General features: G+C 37.6%; 3 protein-coding genes across 8 annotated transcripts in view; 1 reads left to right on the top strand and 2 right to left on the bottom strand.

Annotated features, from left to right (window-relative positions):
• LOC114361843 (STAM-binding protein-like A) overlaps positions 1–11930 on the bottom strand; it is a 20297-nt gene extending 8367 nt beyond the window's left edge. The window contains exons 1-4 of one of the 3 annotated variants that reach the window (XM_028317049.1): positions 11772–11930; positions 2332–2488; positions 1871–2138; positions 1577–1705 (exon numbers count right to left, since the gene is read on the bottom strand). In XM_028317049.1, coding sequence (XP_028172850.1) covers positions 1577–1705; positions 1871–2138; positions 2332–2459 — 525 coding nt within the window. In that variant the 5' untranslated portion in view covers positions 2460–2488; positions 11772–11930. Of the gene's footprint in view, positions 1–1576; positions 1706–1870; positions 2139–2331; positions 2532–11771 lie in introns of those variants that run through there. The other 2 variants (XM_028317050.1, XM_028317048.1) reach the window with 2 other exon arrangements.
• Positions 3251–6220, bottom strand: LOC114361842 (uncharacterized). 3 transcript variants are annotated; one of them, XM_028317047.1, is made up of 3 exons: positions 5713–6220; positions 4203–5411; positions 3251–3826 (listed from the first exon to the last, which is right to left on the bottom strand). In XM_028317047.1, the coding sequence occupies exons 1-3, from the start codon at positions 6005–6007 to the stop codon at positions 3777–3779; spliced, it is 1554 nt and encodes a 517-aa protein (XP_028172848.1). In that variant the 5' UTR covers positions 6008–6220; the 3' UTR covers positions 3251–3776. The 3 variants fall into 3 exon arrangements, with proteins under 3 accessions (XP_028172848.1, XP_028172847.1, XP_028172846.1); XM_028317046.1 differs by having other exon boundaries at positions 3251–5411; positions 5713–5882; positions 5978–6220; XM_028317045.1 differs by having other exon boundaries at positions 3251–5411.
• LOC114361845 (uncharacterized) lies at positions 11904–23365 on the top strand. 2 transcript variants are annotated; one of them, XM_028317052.1, is made up of 7 exons: positions 11904–12034; positions 12872–12928; positions 18775–18937; positions 20090–20226; positions 21398–21551; positions 22757–22823; positions 22972–23365. In XM_028317052.1, exons 2-7 carry the CDS (start codon positions 12886–12888, stop codon positions 22975–22977), a joined length of 570 nt encoding a protein of 189 aa, XP_028172853.1. In that variant the 5' UTR covers positions 11904–12034; positions 12872–12885; the 3' UTR covers positions 22978–23365. The 2 variants fall into 2 exon arrangements, with proteins under 2 accessions (XP_028172853.1, XP_028172852.1); XM_028317051.1 differs by having other exon boundaries at positions 11907–12146.

Genomic DNA, 23365 nt, shown 5'->3' with positions numbered 1-23365 from the left:
AGTCCCTGGAGGCATTCCAAGTAGTCCACGATGTGCACTTGCACACCTTGGTCAAAACCACTTTTAACTGATTTTTGCAGTCAAACTGGTTTTGACCGATTATGAGGTGGTCCCTGACAAGACAGAAATTTGGTAAAATGGTCCCTCATGACTTAAAGGTTAAGAACCACTGCTCTAGAGACTCAAAACTACAAGGATACACATGAACTCCAGTTTTAAATCCGTTGATATCTGCTGCATCTGCCATGTTTTTGGCTATAAGATTCTTCTATCTTACGGCTTAGACCTTTAGCTACAGACCTTAGACAGTATTTTTGTGAAAATTCTTACGCATGGTGGAGGAAGGGACGCTCTAGAGACTCAAGTCTACAAGGAGTCATATGAACTCCAGTTTTAAATCCGTTGACATCTGCTGCATCTGCCATCTTTTTGGCTAGAAGATTCTTCTATCTTACAGCTTAGACCTTTAGCTACAGACCTTAGACAGTATTTTTTATTATTTATTTGTGTCAGTGTGCTCTTCTAAAGAGTGTAAGACGATTGTATGTAGGTACTATTAAAATGTAATTTTAACTCATTGGTTTTGTCTCATATTTGAGGAATGTACTATGTATCATGAGTAGAGTCTTCGTTTAAAAGGATGCGAACGATTTAAATTTCAATAGGTAGACAAAATTGATAATTTTTAATTATCAAAAATTTAAGCTTTCTCCAGTAACACTGATATTATTATACTGTGACTCATCAAAGTCATCATTGTCAAAAATATTGACAAATCGCGAACTGTCACGGCCAAAAAACTGACACGCGTCCGTCCTCCGTAAGCGCCACCGCGCGACTGATTGAGATTGTCCAAGCCGTCATGGACGATTTTTTCCACATTTTTTAACATAGTAACTAAATAAGACGCAATATAAAAATTTCATCCGTTAAAAGCCCTCAAGTTATTTCTGAACTTTAGTTTAGTAAAAGATTTAGAATCTCAAATCGCTTATTTTAAAAATAAAACCATAAATAGAAAACGAATAGAGGTAACTTTGGGAATTTATTCTATCGAGTCAACTTCATCAAATCGTGTTTCCATCCGTTAATAGCCCTCGAAAATATCCTCAACTATGCCCAATAAAAATCTTAGCCTTTAATTTTACTGTTTAGTACCTCAAAAATGAAAAATGAAAACCTCATTTTCGCCATTTTCTCTGCTACCCGGCCTTAAGAAGTCCAGTCTGCACTCTACAAAGGACCCCATTATTTATTTATTATTATTATTCTGTGTAATGGCTTCAATGGCGCGAATTTGAAGCACACTGGTTTTGCCAATGTCGAGCGTTTAGTCACGATGGACAGTGGAATTCGAAGTTTGCCTGGATTTAAAAGTTGTGTTTCTATTGGCAGTCAAGCTGTAGATTCTGGCTACACAGGAGTTGTAGCAGCCAGAACAAGACTTGAAAAAGTCTTGTTGATTTAACGCATACTTATACTTTTTCAGTTAGCCATCTAGTCCCAAACTAATCAAAGCTTGTACTATGGATACCAGAGAACAGACATAAATATATCAAGATAATATGTAACATACCGCATGCATCAAATGTGGCGTGGGATGATTTGTGTCTCGTCTGTCTTCGTCAGCCTGCAATCGTTCTGCCAACTTTGCATCTTCACGCTCCTGCTTTTTCCTTTCCTCCTCCATCTTACGTCTTTTCTCCTGAGGGCAAACAAAATAATGTGTAACCCACATATTTTCATCCCTATTTAAAACTTTAGCAACACAACTCAGACTAAAAATCCAACAAGCAAAGCTACCATAAAATCATCAAATACCATTAAAAAATGGCCAATACCCAATATTTGTATGATTGGAAATACTTGCCTCATTCTCTTTATATGCTATGTGTTCTTTAGCATACTGTTCCAGAAGTTTTTGCTTAAGTTTTTCAGCTTTGGGCATGACTTCCTTGAGCTTGGCTTGATTCACAGACTTCACTTGCGCCGGAACAGACGCATACTCCGGATGTTTCCGAATCTTCTCCAAGAAGAGGGTCATAAACTTCATGAACAATATGTAAGCATTTTCGAGACTGCCTTCAGCCAGATAAACGTTGGCCATTCTCACCATCTCTAACCCTGAACGATAATACCTGTAAAAGCAATGTAATTCGAATACTTCATATAAAACGAGGAAACGTTCCCAAAGCGTTAATTAAATAAACCTAATGTAAATTTCAATGAGTCATCAGTAGAGTTCACACTTTTAGCTACATGCACAAGGTTTTATGAGTTTGAAAGGCAGTAAGTTACATTCTCGTTTGTTATCTAGGAGTGAGGAATTACCTTCGAGGAGGGACATTAGGGTCCACTTCGACCATGGTCCCGTAGTTTGCAAGCTGTTTCACCCTCGCAGCAGGCTCCAAAGATGCCAAGTCTGTTGGGTGCTTGGTACGCTTATCTTCAGCCTGCATGTTGGCATGAATCTCATATATCTACAAAGCTGACGAAATAAATTGTAATCAAATTGATTGTAATTTTGATATTTTAGAAAAAACCTTGAGTTCACACAACAAAACAAAACGTCAACAAACTCTGACACTGACAACAACTCTGACAAGTGACAAATGACAAAATGAGAGTGACATTTGGCCGCGTTCCGATTCTAGTTACAATCGCTTTTTTAAATAATTATAATTAATTTGAACAGATTTAATTTTTATCATAATGAGCATGAATTTAAAAATTAAAAAAAATATATGTTGGTAATTTCTCAGCAGAAATCTTGGCGGGCGGGACTGTTTGAATCTTGTTAACGAACTCATTGTTAGATTGATTGTTAATTTTTAAAATGTCATTATTGAAACTTACACAATGTACAATATTATGAACATGGACCTACATGATTATGAACTATAATAAATACCCTCACCGCCTAAAATTCCATAATTCCCCATAGTCCCTCGTGGTAGGCTAAATTAAGCATAATAATAATTATGTTACGAAAGGGCTCACCACAATAGTCGAGCAGTGGTAGAAATCGAACCCGCGTCTCTCGGAACACGAGTCGGCTAGTCTGATCCCTTCACTGTTCGGCTATCATGGCTTCAATAATATTGAAATAATGATAAGAAAAAGTTTCACCGGTTCCACCGAGGTAATTCCATCAGAACTAGTGAGATTTTAAGGATCATTCCTTACATCATGTAAGTAGGTGTATCATTTAGTCATTATTGCCACGTTATTGCGAATAGTTAATCACGAAATAATTTCAAAATGTGGCCTAATTAACGTCGGATGGGCGTAGGTATAAAAAAATAAAGAGTTTTTTTTAAATATGTATTTAAATTAATTGCATCCACATACAAGCCAAGATAGCCCATAACAACATAATAACAGTGGACACCACACACAAATGCCAAATAACAAGGTGCAGACATAACAAGCATTTGAACAAAGTTTGTGAAATGCTAAAAACGCAGGGTACATAGATTTACAGCAGTGATATATCCAGAAACAAGGTCGTTTCTTCAAAGTCTGAATATACATGTTATTGCAGGTCATTTCGACATCCCACACCTTGTCTGCTTCAGTTACGACTTCCTTCAAACTATGTGCACAGGATTTACAAGAGTCGCAAAATCTTTGACCTAAGGAACGATCAGGTTCATCTTCCTCTTTACTATACAATGCAGTTGCTCTTGACTGAAAAGGTCCTCGTGGGTTCATATTAAGTCTAGGACCCATACTTGCAAACGGAGCACGTGTACGTGGTTTACACTTGCGACACTTCAGAGACTTACCTTTTGGCATTTTACTAGTCTTTTTATGAATAGGTGGTCTGTAAGCACAAAAAACAGATTTTTTCTTACGTCCTTTTTTTGGGTCAGGTTTTTTATCTATACGTTGAATAAGAATATCATCTGGATCTACACATATGCCACATTTAGGTAGACGATTCTCAGTTTTACGACATGTCGTTTGGGTACATACATTAGCATTACTTTTATGAGCGGTTTTTGGGGGGCATTTACATTTGTGTATAAATTCACGGGATACAATATTGCCTTTATCTTGGTGCATTGTGTCCGAAAAAGTTACTGCTCTATTAGGACGTGACGGGGACTCATGAGGGTGGTCGAGACTAAGATTTTGAACTACTTCTGCCCGCTTACATTTTTCACAAATTTCATTTCGTACTGGTTTCATTAACCAACCTCTTACGCTGTCGAAATACAAAATGTATTTCCTATCAGGACAAGGTTGCCATGGTGTTCGGCTCTTTTTATGTACTGCCGTTATTTGGCATGGAGCTGATGAAGCTTGTGCGATGTTCGGGGATTCGATGCAACATTCTTCTTTGTTCATTAATAATCTGTGTATTTCACGTATTGAAGAAGCCATGCGTTGAGATGTTTTGGCAATCCAGTCCATTACCTTGGTAAATGCACTCTTCTTTTTACAACATGTTTCGTCATCATCCAATTCTTTATCGTCTTCAAAAACGTAATTTGGCTTCAAAGGATAAACTAAAAGCCAACAAAATCCCACTGCTATAATGCATGGTGACCAAGCGATAATAGATAGAACTAATAGTAAGTACCGTAGAGTGGTTTGCAATACTTTAGGACATTTTATATTGCATAAGATTTGAAAGATAGTACAACAAATGTTAGATCTTCTAGCTGGTGTCCTATCATGGCATGATGTAATTTTCTTTATACACGTCATGCATTTTGATATGGGCTCCGTTAATACTGCTGCACTAGTACGCTTAGCATTACTAGTGTGACCCTTACAATCCATAGTCACATACATAGCAGTGGACGGACGTGGGGACACTTCTCTATGTCTCGCTACACACTTATGAGGTTTCGGTCGGTGCTCATCAACATTGACTTTGCTGGTCTTAGGGAAACCGACAACATTGTAATGATCTGAAAGAGCCTCTCTTTGAAACCTCAAATCTTTAGATTTACGATTTGTTATGCTTAACGGATAAACTTGGTGAACAATGTGTGGCGTAGATTCTGTTCTCTTTTTTCTTCTTTTAGGTGTAGGGAAGAGTCCAGTATTTCTGGTTGTGTGGTAACATAAATATGTATCCCTGCGTGCTCTGGCAATACCAAATAGATCAGAAGAAGATCTGCGAAGGATATTATTTCTTTTGTAAGAATTTTTTGGCGGAATATTTATATCTGGATCAGGAGGACTCTTAGGTCTCTCAAAAGAATATAAAACTTTAATGTCATCCTGACTTTCAACACGTTTTCGTGGACCGATCTTCTTAGAAACATTATATTTATAGCCCTGTTTGGGTTTACACTTCAGTCGCTTACCATACACATTATTTATTAGTGTTTTCTTTATATCATCCAAACTGATAGTTCTAATTGAGGCAAGACTCTTTAATAAATCCCCTGAAACTAATAAAAGGGTTTATTAAATTTAGTCACACGCTCATATTTATATATGACACTATTTTAAAACTATATTTAAGTAGGTATACAGGATGTTAGAGTATTTTTAAAATGTGTTTCATGGCAGTGTCGCCTAAACCAATGTAGAGATGGTCAGATTTGCCAGTAAAACCTGTGTAGTCGGATTATCTTCAATCATGTTAAAAATTTGCAAGTCTAGTTAATAGTCTCCTATAGTATCTATCTAGGCCTAGTAAGCTTTACTTAGTTAAATACAACATAGTAACAAAAACATTAAAATTATTACCATTTTTACGTACTCTAAAAAGTTCAGTAATAGATGCAAGGCTCATCTTTTTAATTGGCGTAAAGGCTGTGTATTTGTTCTTTTTAATCACTTTTCTTTCCGTGTTAGTAGCATGATTGAGTTTGTTTCTATCTTTTTTTACTTTGCCTGTCTTCTGTGTTGATACAGTCCTGTGCAGTACTTTATAATCATTATTCCTTTTCAATTTCTTTTTAGCCTTTTCTATTAAACTACTCTTTTCGCTTAGGGCCTTATCAAAACTTACTACTCTCAGACGATGCACGTTCACATTCATTTTCGTTTTGCTGTGTTTGAGTATGTTATGATTGAACACAAGTAGGTATGCCAAATATAGCACGAGTTCATTATTTGTATATTTGTAAAAGCTTAAAATATGTTATAAACATATAAAATAAATTAATACGTCTCCTAAAATGTAAAGCAATGTAAAGTTATCAAAATTGACAAAACGTCATTAATTCTAAGCGTCATGGTGGCGTTATTGACGTTTCCTACATTTAAATAGCATATCCTTCTTAATAAAAATACCTACTTCATAAAGTAAATTTTACTTAGGTATGTTTTGAATTTGTTTTGTCTATGCTTAAATGCATAGGCAAGAATTATTTCGGTTGTGCTTTCGTCGCGGTGCCTACCAGATGAAAAAAACGCAATGTAAGTAGTTAAACAGGTAGGTAGGTGTTGGAAGTAGGCCTACATACACACACCGGCAGATTTAGCGGAACGCAAAAAAAAGTATGAAAATAAGGAAAATTACTACTGATCTATGAAATATTTATTATACAAAATAAAGAGATAATTAAAATAAAATAAAATAACATATATTTTTTAAATATTTAGTCGTTTTTATTTAATAAAAAATCATCGAAACGAAATTTCAATTTTTCAGTTTTGAACAAAAATTAGAAATTGTGGCCAGATTAAAAATTAGGGTAGCTTATCACTATCCAAATGAATGAATTAATGATGGGTATTTCCCCCTCTTGCTCTGATGATGGTTTCCATTCATCTGAGCATGCTGCAGTTAATGATATGAAGGGTATTTTGGGGCAATGTCTGCCATTCCTCTAGTAACGCGTTTCTCAACATCACCGGTGGTATTCTGAGTTTAACACATCTTTTAAGAAAGTCCAAGACATGCTCTATAGGATTCTTGTCTAGGGATCTTGCCAGCCACTGCATCATGGGTATATCCAAATGGTTTAGATGTGCCTGTACTGAGCGAGCACTGTGAAAACGAACATTATCGTGAATTAAACTAAAGGAGTCCACAATAAATGGAGTAAATGGCACATCATGTTCTTCTAAAATGTTCCTAGTGTACCATTCAGAAGTCGTATTTCCTCCATCACCCACCACTAACTCCGTGCGAGCTCCCAAAAAAATCCTTCCCCACACCAGAATTAAGCTACCTCCATAAACCACGATATTTTCAAAATTAAGACTAAATGTTACGTTCTCTTTGTGTCTCCATATTCGCTATCTTCCATCGATCTGGTTTAAGAGAACTCTGCACTCATAAGTGAAGAGATCATGCCTCCAGTCGTTCAAGACCCAATCACGATATTCACGTGAAAAGTTCAATATGTTTTTTCGGTGCTGTGTCACAAGTTGGAGCTTTCTCGGGTATGCACGACCCTATACCAACTTCAGTAAATCTCCTGTGAACTGTGGGCTCAGTCACTCTTACTCCTCGAGTGTCTTTAAGGTTATTTCTGGCTTGAACAGCAGGTAACCGCGACTTTCTGAAAACTCGAAGTTGTAAAAAACGGTCATCCCGTCGCGAAGTACGCCTTTTTCTGACTTGAACCCTCCTCCTAACGACAGAAATGATCAATCTGTACCGTTGGTTACTGCCATGGGTGGTCGATACTGATCAACGACGTCTTACGGCAGCCGATTTGTATGCATGGCCGTTACTTCTCATTTCATCTGCCTTAATGATTTCTGACGGTGCTAAGCTGGGCATAATAAACCCTTATAAGTAACTGAATGCTTACACAACAAAATTCTCAGAAAAAAACATCTTTCACGTAAAAGAAATCCAAATTAGCAAAAGCTTCATTCAATTCAAAACACTCAACGAAACTGTTGATGGGGTAATTTAAACAAAATAATTAAAAAAATATACTGTTGGCAATTATTTTTTTCATATTTAGAATTAAATTAAAAAATAATGTCATAATTAGGCATTTTTTTCCTAAAATAATGATGATATTGATGCTTTTTTTTCCGTTCCTCTAAATCTGCCGGTGTGTGTACTTTCTTTTCAGGAAGGTTAGGGTCGGACTCAACAACCTATAGGAAACTCAATTCAAAAACTATTGGTTGAACAGAAGAAAACATGAAGGTTAATTTCAACACATGCATGTATTAATTATGTAATTCTCGTGGGTAAGTTCAATCTGAACAACAGGCACAACAGAAGCATTTACATAATTCCAAGAAAAGTATGCACGGGGTCCAAATCAGAATACCAGCACAGAACAACAGGCAGTGACGTAAATTCTTCCACTGGTGTCGCGCGCCCAAGTAATGGGGATACAACCGCGGCCATCGGTGGTGGATCCACACCTGCGGGGTCTGCCTGAGCGTCATCAGGTAGCAGTCTCCACCCGGCCCATACCTGGTCCTCGCATCTTGCGCCTCACATCTGCACGCTTGCAGCATGTTTCCCAACCTTGTTCCATAACCATCTGCATACTTTCTTTTCGGAGCAGGCTGACAGCTACACGGGCCTCCAAATATTCTTCTCAAACACGACGACTCCACGTTGGGCACCCGGCGCCGCACCCGTCCCAATCCCTGATTGCAGTGACATGGCTTGTTCACTAATTCAGTAATATACTGAATAGGGCACCCAGTTATCGTATCTATAAAACTTTTTTGCTTTTTCTTTTTTAACTTCCCCTTGCCGCGCTTCCAAATTCTAGAAGATATCGTACTTTTACTTAATCGTTTCTTTTTCAATCGGTCCTTTGAATCAAGTGCTGAAAGCAACTTTTTCCGGGCACGATTAAGCTTGTTAGCCGCCTTTTTATCTGCTTTTGCTTTGCGGTTGTCGCGTTTGTTATATTTTTTTATCTTATGTTGCAACACTCTTTCCTTTTTCTGCAGCTCCTTTTCCCTTTGATCCAGAGCCAACTGCTTCTTATTCAAGTACTTTTTTTGTTGACTAGTACTTCTTACTTGGGAGTTTTTTGAGCAGTTCCGACTGCGGGCTACGCAAGTAGAAGACCTTTTCCTTTTCATCTTCGTCATCATTAAAGATATTGCCAAACACTTTACTTCAAGTAATTTTCAAGTAACTAATTAAAAATTTATCCTTCTCTTTTTTTACATTTTAAAAGGATTTTTATATTTTTTTGGCTTTTCTTAATTTATTCACTTTTATTCACATTTTTATTCAGAACATTTGAGATTGTTTTGGTGGTTTTGATCACAGATGAGACAGAGATTTTGATTAGTTTGTCATAGTCATTGTCAAAATCTTCTTGCACTATGATTAGGCAACGAAAAATACTTAATTCAGACTAATTTTATTTATACGTGGCCTCTGTGGCCAATGTGGATTACTGTCTGCAGCGAGTGCACTGTCCTACAGCAGAGAAGATGAATTTGCAGACCTTTGACTACAATCCTTATTCAATCCATCTATTGAAAAATGAAACAAAGAACTGCGTGGCATCATTTTCCTGCGAATAAGTCCGCAAAAAAGAACGATCGCTATTGATATTGCTAAAACTCTTGCTAACGGTATCCAAAGTACTAATCAAACTTTTTGCGAGCCATTGTCAAGTACGCCTACATACTGCGAACTTACTTTGAGAATGATTAAATTATACGTTAGATATGTGTATGGGGAGGTAGAACATTTGTGTAACAACCGTAACGCCGCTAGGGCTTAGGACCTCCTGGGAAAGGTCACGTCAATTGCGAGCAAACAAGGAGCAAAGAACTAATTAAGTAGACCTAGAATCAATTATCCACCTAAGTACAAATCATCAATAAGCACCACTATAATAGTGCAATTGTTAAAGATGCGCTCTATTTTAGTTTACAACTTTATTTTTTGACAAAGAAGGAACTCATCGTGCAGCTGTGTGTTCGATTAATGCTATTAGATTCGATGATCATTCTTTAATCTTTGAAAAGCTCTAAAATATAAACCTAAAATTAATAGGTACCTACGCCTTAATCATCTGCTCTTCGTAAATTATACTAAATAATCTAAATTAAGATAGCAAAAGAGTTTGGTTGGTACATGGAACAGGTACTTGTACATATTGGAAGCGAAGGTGAACAAAAACTGTAATCGCCTTCGAGCCAACAAGGCAAAACGAGAAACATGTCTGTTAATAAATACGCATCTGCCTCTCAGGCATCTTGTGGTGCTGCTTACGTTTTTTTCCATTAGCCAAAGATCTCATGATTAATTTAAGCAGTAAGCCACGTCATAAAGTTATGATAAAATCATAAGTAATTTGAATATTTCTGATGCGCCAAGTAAAGTTCACACAGTGACCTTATTAGTGTTGTAGTTTATTTTAGTTAATCTAACAAGTTGGTTCATAAAAGTTAATCATTTTCACATCATCGTAATAGGTGTTAATAGCCTTAATATAGTGATGTTGTTGTCCTCCACAATCCGTCCGGCCAGCTTAGGCACTGTATGCCAAAAATTCTCCATTCAGTTTTGGTAAATTGGAGTGTCTTGCACCTGCAGCAGTGGAGACTGAATGACATGATGATTATGATAATGATGAATCTCACATGAGTGAGAAAGGAAGCTAAACTGCGTTATCGAACAAAATAAAAGAATAACAAAACGTGTTATTTGAATGGTCTGCAGCTCAAGAACTTCAAGAAGCCTTGTTCCGTTACCCTGATCAAGAGATTGCATGATTAATTTATTCTCCCTAAGCGGTCGTTGTAATTACAATTGGAAAACTTTCTGCATCTGTGTCATTGAATTGATTTCTGTAAGAGGTGAAGAAATCAACATCGAAATGTATTTCCGCACGGAAAACGACTTTCTTGGATAAGGAAAAACGCACACAAATGAAAAATCGCGTCTTTAAGGTGAGTAGGTAAATATGATGACTCAAAATAAAACCTAATTTGCAAAAGTTGTGAATCAAATTATAAGGTAAGTTTCTACTAAGCCTCATCACGATTCGTTTCCCTACCCATGACATCCCATTGTCCCAGACCAGTGCAGTGCAGACCAGCAGTTTTAAAAGTAAATGTCTCACCTTTGTCTCGACGGATTTAGCTACTCTTCGGTCTAATAATGGCTTGAAGATTTACATACAAAGAGTAGTATACAACATAGATAAACTTACCTACCTGTAAATGGCTAAAACATAGGATGAACCCTGGTTTTTGGAAGGGAAATAAAGACTTTCTGAGTCAAACCGAAATACACGTGCGCGAAGCCGCGGGCAAAAGTTTAGTAGCCAAATAATACTGCAGTAGTGACACCTCCATTTATTTTTCGCTCGCGGTGCCGAGCCCGAGGTCACCGGCACGGATTCCCGCGGCGCGGGCGCAGGATGCCGCGATCCCGCGATCATGCCGCAACGGCAACGAACAATGTTACACATAACAGTGAATGTAATTGAGTAGATATCATCATTATCGCCAGCCTTTGTGGTTGTATTTGGAACTGTTACACCAAAAATTATATGAATGGATTTTTGATTTAGGTTAACAAAGTAGAGCTAACTGTAACGCAATTTGATGAAAGATCCCTGAATTGGAACATGATAAACATGAAATTAGTCTGCGTCCTAAAGCTTGAACTTCGTGTAGTCTCGATATCGCAGAAAATGAATATGTTTTCCAAAAACTCAAACCCAGTAACACCCAGATACGAATTGAGGAAATATCGTTTCGTTTCGTTAGAAATTTTCGAACCCGGGATCCGCTGCGTTCGATAACACCGCCCCACTGAGCCAATCGGGTCAAGTAAGATAAGCCTTAAGATTTATCAGTCATTTCGACATGGATTAAGACAGTACCTACTCATACTTTACCATGTCAAAGCGTAGGGCTTCGAAGCAACTTCGACGCCGTGTCCACGTGATGCTGAATTTAGTGGACTTCCTGCATCGGTGAGGTCAGCGGCTCCCGCGCCGGGTGCAAGCGAGGCTCGCGAGGACCAGAGTACCGCACGCCTCCGCCGCCGGCGCACGCTCGCGCCACCCTCGCATGTGACCAAAACAAAAGTGACACAACCACCGGACATTCAATTAAAACGAACGTGCAAACCCAACTCAGATCTCCGAGACGAGTTCAGGTATTTTTAGTCTTGTTCCAGAACTGGTTTGGTATAGTTTTACACCGCGAAAGTGTTTCTGTTGTCTAGTTGTAGTTGTGATACCGGAATCTCAAAGTTGCGGAATTTTAGCGTAAGATCATTGTTTGTTTTATCTTTTATTTTAGTTGATAAGATATTTTATTAAGTGCGAATGGAAGTTTCTGATGAGAAGTAATAATTTTTAATTGAAGATAACTTATCCAATTTATATTCGAAACTGACACATAACGAGATCAAAATGCTCTTCATTAAAATAAAGACTGCCCTATTATGCCTTATCTTTCGTATTGTTCATAACAATATTATTCACTACTTGCTTATACTAATGTTCTGGACAAAGGGTAACCAGATAAGCATGTTCTAATGCGTTGAACTACGCAGGTAGTACCTACCTAGATAATGTTTCCTACGTCTACGTAAATAAAGTGAAACTTACATTAGCTCTGAGGTGGCTCTGATTTCCTGCACAGAATAAAAGTACAGAATATTATTAAAATAATACACTCAGAATCTGACTTCTGAAGAGAATATTATTAAATAATAATTCGCTGCCTGATGCTGTCTTTCCCGAAGACTATAATCCGGGCAGATATGTACCATCCTAGACTGCATCCTACACTTAACACCAAGTGCGATTGTGGTCAAATACCTGCCTTGATATGCATAAAAAAACGGAAAATTCAGGAAAGCCTCAACATTATGTATATCAACTCCTAGCATTATCCTAATGTCAACATCGAAAGGCTTCTAGCACTGCCCTCAAACTGGCCTAGGTAATAAACAATAATAACTATACTCAACTAACTATCGTTCCAGGGCTTATTCGTGAAATGGCGCAGTACTCCGCGTGTTTATTCTTCGTGGCCGTGCTGGGTAAGTTGTTTGTTTTACAGCATGCTAATGTTGCTACCTGAACAATAACAATTGTCACATCATTTTGGTTTACACTTGAATATTACGTAAGTGTAACAGCAAACCATGGAATAATTTTCCCAGTTTAATCACATTATCACCCATATGTAAAACAATAAAGTCCTAAAATAAACATAAACCAGAGGTTCTGTAAAATGTAACTACTTATATGCTCTTTTAACTCCTCCAAGACAATAAAATTATTGAAATCAACTGAATGAATCATCGTCAAAATAAAGAAACGAAAAAGGGTTCTTTTCCGCGAAATCTCTCTAAGTAAAGGAATTTACGAGGAAATATAATTTTTCAATCTGCGTTGATGCAAAGGGATACAATACAGGATCATTAGCAAGTTAACTTAATCTTTGCAAAATTATAGCTCTTTTTAATTGTAATTTCCTATCAGACTAGTCGAGATTTTAATGATCATTGCTGGTCATTAGTGAGTTAAGTTCCTACTCTGCAACAAAATTAGCGAAATGAGGCTATGCTAACAATTGAATACATAAAAAATATTTCCTTTCCGCGTGATGTTTAGATTCTAGAATGATGGAAGAAGAATACGAATTGCGAAATGGTCAAATGTTGGGTAAAGCTACCAAGTGAACATGACAGACAAAATCACGGTTTTCACGGTTATGCATCCCACTAAAGGTATAATGATGAGCAGACTACAGCTTATGACGACTGATTCCAGAGGAAGTCAGAAAAAGGAGACGGAACGAAATTTTCGCGAATTCTGAAAAAGGTTTTTTTTTGTCCATGCGCTCATGTTCAAACCTGCACTGAAGCACTGCTATCTGCTACAGTAGCACATCTTAAAATGTTTTTGATAAGGAAATGATAAGTGATAAAATTTACTACGAAGTAGTTAATATTTACGAGTTAAATGAACGACGAGTAGTCATTTACATTGATGATTCACTTTGCTAACATAGTATCTAATTTTCCGGACGTGTGTAGTACCGAATAGTAAGACTCATGACAACTTATGTTAATTATGCCTTTTATGTGATCTCAGCGACAAAACAACCAGTCTGTAGTAAGTGGCGTAGAGTAATTTGCGGTGATTCATCCGCCGTTTGGCCGTGAATGAATGAGGTTCGAACTTACTCATTTTACCTCAACGCGACCTTTCCATTTGGCTGCCTTCTCCAGGAATTCAGACAATGAAGCTTTCTTTGATATGATTAAGGTAACTGTCAAATCTTGCGCCCAATCATAAAATTCCTTGAGTAAAAGTGAGCCCGTTGATCGCGACAGCTAAGTTAAACCGTTCCGCAAATGTTATGGATAAGGTAAGGCATTATGTGAACTATGCTCTGTTGATATCTAGATTCTAGCTTATCCAAGCTGCAGCTATGCCTAAGTTACGGGCCCATATCGTGACTCGTGACCTAACACTTAAACCGCCACAATGTAACTTGCGTTTACTTAATCTACTTCGTTTGCTTGAGAGCAGCAGTTTCAAAGTACAGTCGCCAACAGATCGGACTACATAATATTGGTTGCAAAATCGCATCTATGGAGATCCACATACGATGTCAGTACCTATTTTCAACTCGTTTTGCCGTTGGTCGTCCCTACAGTCGGGGTCGCGAGAAACGTGTTTTTCTTTACATGGCTAGATGCTTCCGTGATCAATCTCAAGCCATAAGCTTAATACAATTATACAATACACCCGTATATCTTACAAGAGGCCATTACTGATAGCTTACAATAACGGAAACATGTCTTTGAAGTCAATTACCTCCTATCGCTCTATCAGACTAGGTGGCATCAGTTGAATGAATAAATTGTACTGCGGATGTGGATTTTCAATTTATGCTGATGGTATAAGAATTGTGATATATCTATTAATATATTTTCCTTCTAAGATTTTACCTATAAGCAGACAAAAAGTGGTAATCGCCCAAGGTTCACTATGATCTATTAGTCAGAAGAATATAATTATTCATTCGTTTCGCACGTAAGCATTGTAATTATTTATGTAACCAAACATTACACATACACTATGTTAACAAAGATTCGTTTACATTTGAAATACCAGTGCCTTAGGTAGCATATAATTTTAAAAAATGTTGGCCGTGTCGTCGCGCCTATAGTTGGAGGTTGAAGATAACCGTCCACTTAACCAATTTAGCTATTTGGGACATTAGTTAATGGACAATCCAATATACACAAGCTATCGTAGGTACACCTCTACATGAGTTTTTTACCTTCTTGCGTAAGAAAATTCTTTGTAATAAGAGTTTACGTTAATCTATCGAAAGTTTTAATTGCGCTGCGCTTTTGTACATTCAAACCCTTTTACTCTATCAAAAGCGATTAAAGTTTTTTATACCTTTAGGCACAATATTATCTAATAAATTTACCCAAAAATCTTGCCTACAATAGAATATTTAAAACGCCTTCTAATAGCCGTGTGAAAATGCGATTATAATCAGTCAGAGGTCAAGATTCATTCAACACCCAAGTAGGCTTACGAATAAAATACCTAATTGTTTTAAAAAAACCTAGAAAAAATAAAAAGGTGGACGAACAATGGGAAAAAAAGGTCCTAGAAAGTCAAGGTAGTAGATATACTTATTAAACTAACGGAAATAATTATAAGTTACAAGTTCGATTACATAGCCTCTACCTCAATAAAAAGCTGCTATGAATAAGTTTACATTAGTTTCACGTTAACTACTTTCACTTCGATTTCTATCAGACTGTAACATGCAAATCTACCGAAGCTCAATGAATCATACGTCGCCATTCCCAAAACTAGTTTTGAACCGTGACATGGTCTCGGAATCATTTGAAGCAATGTTGCGACCAGGGATGTTATGGATATCCATAACGGTACAGAAACTTTCGGATATCCGAAATAAAAAAATATCCGTAACCGTAACCATAACCGATTCAAAAGTTTCGGATAGTTTCGGATATAGGCAGAGTCAAGCAAGTCCCTACGCTGATTTAATTATTGCATTTTGAAGTATCTACATGAGTTTTTTTAAAAGCTTTTCTGTGATACCAAAAGAAGGAGACAGATGCCAAAGAAATCTCTTCTGTACCCATTCTATTCGTAAGGCATGAACTGTGTTAGGCAACTATTGCAATTTGCATTATACAGCACAGATATCCGTAACCGTAACCGAAACTTTCAGATATCCGAAATGAAAAAAATATCCGTAATCGTAACCGAAACCGGTATAATATTATTTCAATATCCGTAACCGTATCCATAACCGAAACTACATATCCATAACATCCCTAGTTGCGACGAACGACGATAATAAATTACTTCTAAATGATACTCGCGGACTTTGTTGGTTTGCCCTCTCTGACCTCCGCTGATAGTTCTCAAGAAATTATCTCCGTTCATCTTTACTTTAAGTGTAGAACCTAAATAGGAAATTCCCTGCAGCATGCACAAGCATGGTGTTACAAAGGTGTATCCGGCTTAGTGTAGATTTTATCTTTGAATTAGGTTCAGTAACGCCATGTATAACCGCTCATCTTTCTGAAAAGACCACAAAGGTCAAAACATACATACATAGATACATACCTACTTGTTCATGGCAAAAAATGAATCATTGCCCAAAAAGTTTCAAACTTGCCCAAAACCCGGAATCGTACCCTGAAATTATGATGCACCGAGTCATCGAGGCCGACGAAATGAAATATTTACAGACGTTCGGATACTAAAAGCCTTACAACTTTAAAACCGGCTTTTCACCGTTAAGCCCACGTTAGCAAAGTTGCGAGTGACCCACTAATCGCGCTGGCCTGTATCGAGAATGTTTGCACTGCGATAAGTTTGGGTTAACTGCAGTTCAAATTCGATATGCTAACACTTAACACACACCCAAACCTAGCTGACCGATAACGGAACTATTTTTCACACACAAATCTAACATTTATCATATTTAACTTAATTCCTATGACAACTTAAGGCTGAGTTTCACCACCTAACTTTGACCGTAACTTTGACGATAACCGATGCTTTTTGTATGGAGTTTGACAGATTTTTGACGTTTGTTAAAGTTAAAGTAAGATAGTGCAACCCAATCTAAACAGATGCCTTTGCTCTACATGTGTTAGTTTTGTAGATAGTATCTTGCTTAACTAGAAGAGATTATTTTCATGATAAAATCTTATATCGCAAGTCTACAATTTGTGCCGTTCATACTTTCCAGAGTCTACCAACTAGAAGATTGCACTTACTTATGCAAAATCATTTTAAAATACATAGGGGAGAGTTCGGTATATTGTACCGCCGGGTAAATTGTACCACCCTCATATTTCGTAAAGTATTTATTGAATGTCTGTAATTGCAACATTTGCAACACTCAGCGATACACAACTAAATTCAATTAATATCGGCCATGTGGTTTTTGCCGTGACAACAAACACGTGTGTTTTATTTTGAAAAGTATTTTTTCATTGTTTTCAAGTAACTTTTGACAATGCATGTTTAGTTTGTAATTTTGTTAAATTTAATCACAGGGTGTTTCTAATATATTATTTAGAAGCGTAAATTAGTGCGGATTACAATTATTTGAAACATTTTTCGGTATTTATAAGCTATATTTTTTACCGATTTTTTAAAAGCACTATAACCTAGTCGGCTAAATTGTACCACATCAAGTTGTATGGAACTTTACCAAAGGATTTTGATTTTTTTTTAGTAAATCATATTATAATAGTGTAGTTATGTTTGACTAACAATAAATGAAAGCAAAATACTGGCAATAAGTAGATTAGGTACAAGTGTGCGTTACGATAATTGGAATTACAAAACTTGTACTCAAAATCGTGATAACGTGTAGAACAATATCGATTGTCTATGTTATTAAATACTGTTCCTTTTCGTTTCCTAATTTGTTAAGAATGTATCGTATAATATTTTGCCATAGTTTTTTTATAGGCTTGAAATATATTGAAATCCAATTTAGTAACCCTGTGGTACAAATTATCGAACCGGTTGGCTAAATTGGACCGAAGTTCTGAGTTCGTATTTTGTTGATTTGTGCCAAATATACAACAATCATGTTAATTAATACTTATGAAATAGTAAGTTGAATAATTTATCTTTTATTATATACCATGGACATTAGCAAAAACAAAAGAAAACTATGTGTAAAATGGGATTGAAAAAAACTGGTCCAAATTAGCGGACTCTCCCTTATATTCCAATTCATTCGACAATCACCTACAATCGACACCTTGCGAATGCAAAGAAGCTTTTTATAATAATTAATTCTTTGATCATATGCGACGCATACATGATTATGCAAATGGGACGTAATATAATCATTATCTTAGGTATAACCTACGTAATCAGAAGGCCCGTACCAACCTATCTGCAAATGAGTTGAGTGATAAAAGAAAATATTGTTTTTTACAGCAGCAGCATTTCTCTACATATTCATTAATGGGACATATAAACCGACAAGCATGCTCGTAAACCCGATAGAGTTGGTTGGTACTTAGAACCTCATTAACATATGAACGCTATTGATAAATGACAATACACGATGACGATGATGATTCAGATATAGGTAAAATTTTATGAGTAATCTCACGATTACTACAACCAAAAGCATGTCAGAGATGATAATCAGTTCGCAATAAATGTTTAAAATGAATTACTACTGATAGTCAGTAAAGATATCTAAACACTTCAGTACATAACACAAAACACGAAAAGAAAGAAACACACAAAAGAGCACAATTTAGGTAGTCTTATCCCTGTCATGATGAATGAAACTGGTGTTGATTTAAAACTCCCAGAACTAAAACGGCCACTTTTCCAGGTGTCAAGTTAAGTTACGGCGAGACGTCTGTCAGTCCGAAGGTAGACGAGAGCACACTTCCCAGCCTAGGCAAAGAGGTGGAGGACAACAGTCGGTACAAGACACTGAACGCCAACGCGACGCTGCTGAAACTGCTGGTAGACGACAAAGATGGCGTCAGCAGGTTGGTGAAGACATGTTCATCATCATAATCATCATTTCAGCCATAGGACGTCCACTGCTGAATATAGGCCTGCCCCAATGATTTCCACAATGGCCGGTTGGCGGACTGCATCCAAGGTTGGTGAAGACCAGTAGCGGCGTAAGGGGGGGGCGGTGGGGGCGGTCCGCCCCGGGTGCCAAGCATCAGGGGGTGACACAAGTCGTGCAGATTAGTACTCACTGACGAATCTGCATGGCAAATCTCGGTCTATGTCCATGATACGGGGGGGGGGGGTGCGATTGTCTTTTTAATCTTCGAATCGGTAGGTAACTCCAAAATCCTGGGGGGTACCAGAGGGTGCCTTAGGACTTATGACGGGGGGGTGATCGCCCCGGGTGCCAACCCATGCTACGCCGCCACTGGTGAAGACATGATCATCTGGCAAATAATGACTCGTGATGGGTATGGGCAATGCTTGTAAGGATAGCACGAGGCATGGGACAAGTCACGCCACTGTTGTCGCAACGCAAAAAGTTTACTGGCGTCTCTCGTCGTGTGGTGAGATAGCAATTTGTTTGAAGTTGGTTAAAATCATCATAAAACAAATGCTTTAACAGTAATCTCAATATAATTTATGTACAATATTATTAATTCATGATAACAGCTCTGCAGATTGTCTCCATAAAATATGGCAGTAAGTTAGGTTTATCACAACTTTATGACGCAGCAACGACAATTTAGCAACAGCAAAGCCGGCTCAATGAACTGCACTTTCGAAATTACTTGCGTGGATTTTATTGGATCTATCTAGTTTATTGTGATATAGTCGCAAGAAAAGCATTTTTCTTGCGATTAAATGAAATGGCTGACCTAGATCTAGTAAGACAATAGCTAATTGAAATTGATAGTTTTACCTGACGTTAAGAATAACTTTATTCAGGTAGAAGAACTACTCATAAACGAGTAGATATACTGCATGTTCCACGCAAAAAAATCAAATTTGTGGCGATTTTCCAAGGCAAAACTTTTGCATAAGTGTATTGTCAGCAAAATATAGTTTCGCGTCAAATGTCTCATTTTGGGATACCTAGTCCTATTCAGTATTTCAGTATCTAACTTTAAAAACATGTTATCATAATGTTCTAATTATGTTCTTTGATCTGATTGTTGAAGGTCCGAGGTTTTCGACATGCTGCATTCGCGCGACGACAACCAGGAGCACATAGACTTGCCGTCGTTTCCAGAGGATTCTGAAGACGAGCGGGTCATCCTGCCCGGAGTGCCTGACTCACAGGCGGAGTTCTTACAAGGTAAATTTATTAAATACTAGCTTCCGATCGCGGCTTCATTCCCGTAAATTTTGGTCTTTCCTTACTTGAGAAAATTATTGCTTGCATAGGTACCCTATTCTCACGCTTGACTAGGTAACTTATAACGCAACGTCAACGTGTCAACTCGGAAGAAACACGGAACAGTTTAAAATAAAGGAATCTATTAAGCAGTTCAATAAACGCTGGCGCAGGACCCTATGAGGCGCCGCGCTTGCAGTTAATAAATCGAATGGAGTTCGCATGGTCACTAATTATTAACGTCATACCTATAGTTGAATAGAGAGCTGATATACACGGTTGAAGAGAAACTTTCATACTCTTTACAACAAAGGCGGATAAAGTAGGCAGGTTTGAGGCAGATACGTGTCATACGTGTAAATCAAAAATTCACCGCTTCACGCGTGAAAGTCCGTGTCCAATCGAATAAGGCTCCTAATTGTTACGTGCATGCAAATCCTTACTTGGAACTTGAGGCTTGAAAGTACGTAAACATCGGTGATATTTTCGGAAATTGTACGCGTGTAGATTAAAGATAGAGCGGTGATAACGATCATTGCTTTTGGCGATTGAAGAAGATTGACCAAAGTTCGGGCTCAACCCTTTGAAGTGGATGGGCCAGGGTGGGACAAGTAGATAAATCACAGCGATATGCAGGGCACTGCAGTCTTGACAGTGCAAAGGCTGTGGAAAGTCAACTGATAGACTTTCCGCAAAAATAGGAATATTTTCTATCGTTCGCATCTGAAATGTACAAACCAATTATTTTTGAGTAAAATAAGTTTATATTTTTATTTTGTTTAGAGTTAAGTTTGCCTTAGTTTTAAAAAAAAATTCTGTTTATTGTAAATAAAAGTTGAGACCAAGTGAATATGGTAAGAGAAAATTCAAATTTTTTTTATGGTCTTGCAATTAAGTTGTAATCTGATCTGACCGACTAAATAGAAACATTATATATCGTGGTATTCGAATAAATCTATTTCAATATTAAAAAAACCAATTAGTTCGTTTCAACCAAAAGACGACCGCGGTTGATTCTTCCACGACGCTTCAAGGACTTCCAAATCGTTCGGTACTCAGCTGCACTGCACTACATTTATTAATACCGATGTAATATTAAAATGTTTTAAAAAACTATTGATGTCAATTCTAGTGAACGGCGAGGTGCTCAAGGACTCGGAGCGAGTGCGCTACTCGGGCATGCGTGGCGAGCCCGTGGGCCTGGCTGCGGGCATCATGGTGGCCATAACTTGCAGCATCGTCTGCGTCGCCTACACCGGCCTCATCGTCTGGAGGAGGATATACTTGTAAGGATCAGTATTGAAATCTTTTTTTAAATTAAGAATAATATCAGTCCCGTTAACCGCCTTGTACCACAAAATTCCATTTTGTGCTTGTACTGAGCTAAAGTACGGCCAGCTAGCAGCGATACAAAAGGTCGATACGACTGTCGAGTTGACAATATATTCTGTCTCTTCCCATCTTGTGTATTTGTCGTAATGTCTCGTTCTCCCGCCAAAATATGTCAAAGTCAGACGGGTTCACCCATGACATTGGGTTTTTTTACATTTGGTATCACTTCTCGTTGGCCGTACTTTAAATATTCTTGTGTTACGAGTGGGTTCACCACAATATTCCAGCGGATAATGGAGTTCAAACCCGCGTCCCTCAGATCTCGATTCAGCCAGTCCGATACCGACACCGTTGGGCTATTGTCGCTTAGAGCAATACGAGACTTTATCCATTTCAGAGATCTAGACAAAGTGAAAGCTTTGATTCTGAAATCGCTTCGTTCCGTGAAGCAGTCGCGAAATTGAAACAGTCACGAGTGTTATTTTGAAAAGGTGGCTGCAGGCCCAGAGACAAGCGAAGTTGTTACATACAAAAAATCCGGAGCAAAGCAATTTCGGAAGTAAAACCGTCACAAATGTTATGTACTTTTTATAGGGGGTTAATCTGTGCACTTTCCTCCTCTAACATGGTCTGGTTCTGGTCTAGAACTGGTAACACTTGAACATTTTGATTTATGTAAAAAACTTAATCGGATTACGAATCCTGCAAGTAAATCAATACTTTCAGGGCAACTCTCTCAAATTGTAATTGTAATAAAACATAAAACTAATACGTAACGTAATCCGAGACGAAGGACCATAAAAGTTGTATTTCGAACGTATAGGGAGGTGTGCACGTCAAAATAAAGTCTCGTTTGTGGCTTCCCTGTTGTGTGGCGGTAACTTGATACGAGTTCCGAGCCTGCGTAGGCGCACGCGGCGGAAACCGCTTCCGAACAAAACGCCACTTCGAGGGCGAGGAACAAAGGGTCGAATATTTATAGCCACGTTTTATGTACATTATTATATACCACAGAAATTCAATATTTGGTTTCACATTAACTTCTTGCCTGCGCCGCGTCCGCCGCGTCATGGTGAAAATGTTGGAATATGAGCATGAGGTTTCAAAATCATGAGGGTCCAAAATGAATATGTGAGTAATATTTACTTTTTTTTTTCAGGCAAAGAAATGGCTTGAAACACGAATTATTAAGAAATGAAGAAAACATTGCAGAAACACGAATAGAGGTAAGAAATTAGTTTATTTTTATTTCGTAAAAGTAAAGCAGCAAAGCACAGCTTATTCAGTATTACATGGATTGAAATAAATAAAACATGGATTGTTGATTGACCTTGTTGTATTAATTGATAAAGTTGATTTTTTTTTTCTTTTCAGTTGTGAAAGTAATCAGGGATTGGTACCTGCTCTTCTGTCTACTATTCTCTCTTAGCTTTTCCTGCTCTGAACTACAAGCTCGTGACACTTGGTACCAATATCTTGCTATGGAATCAAAGACTGAGTTGCATTAGATTCTAGATTGTCTATGACTTCGCCGCAGATCTTGCACAGCTGTGTTTCAAGTATTTATATCGGATTTTATACATTTAGCGTAAAACACGTAATTTTATTTTCGTATTTTCTTTTCTTATGTGACGTAATTTTAGATTTTTAGTGTTATAAGACGAAAGGTTATATGGTCTCATCAAGTTTTATTAGACAGTCACTAATAGGCCATTATTAAGTATTTTGAGTAAATATCAAGAAATGGGTAGTAAATAATATACTCATT

Source organism: Ostrinia furnacalis, unplaced genomic scaffold (genome assembly GCF_004193835.3).
Source record: "Ostrinia furnacalis isolate ACB-3 unplaced genomic scaffold, ASM419383v2 OfSCF6011, whole genome shotgun sequence".
NCBI lineage: Eukaryota > Metazoa > Arthropoda > Insecta > Lepidoptera > Crambidae > Ostrinia > Ostrinia furnacalis.
The sequence above is the reverse complement of the archived record's forward strand: the minus strand, read 5'-3'. Positions and strand labels throughout refer to the sequence as shown.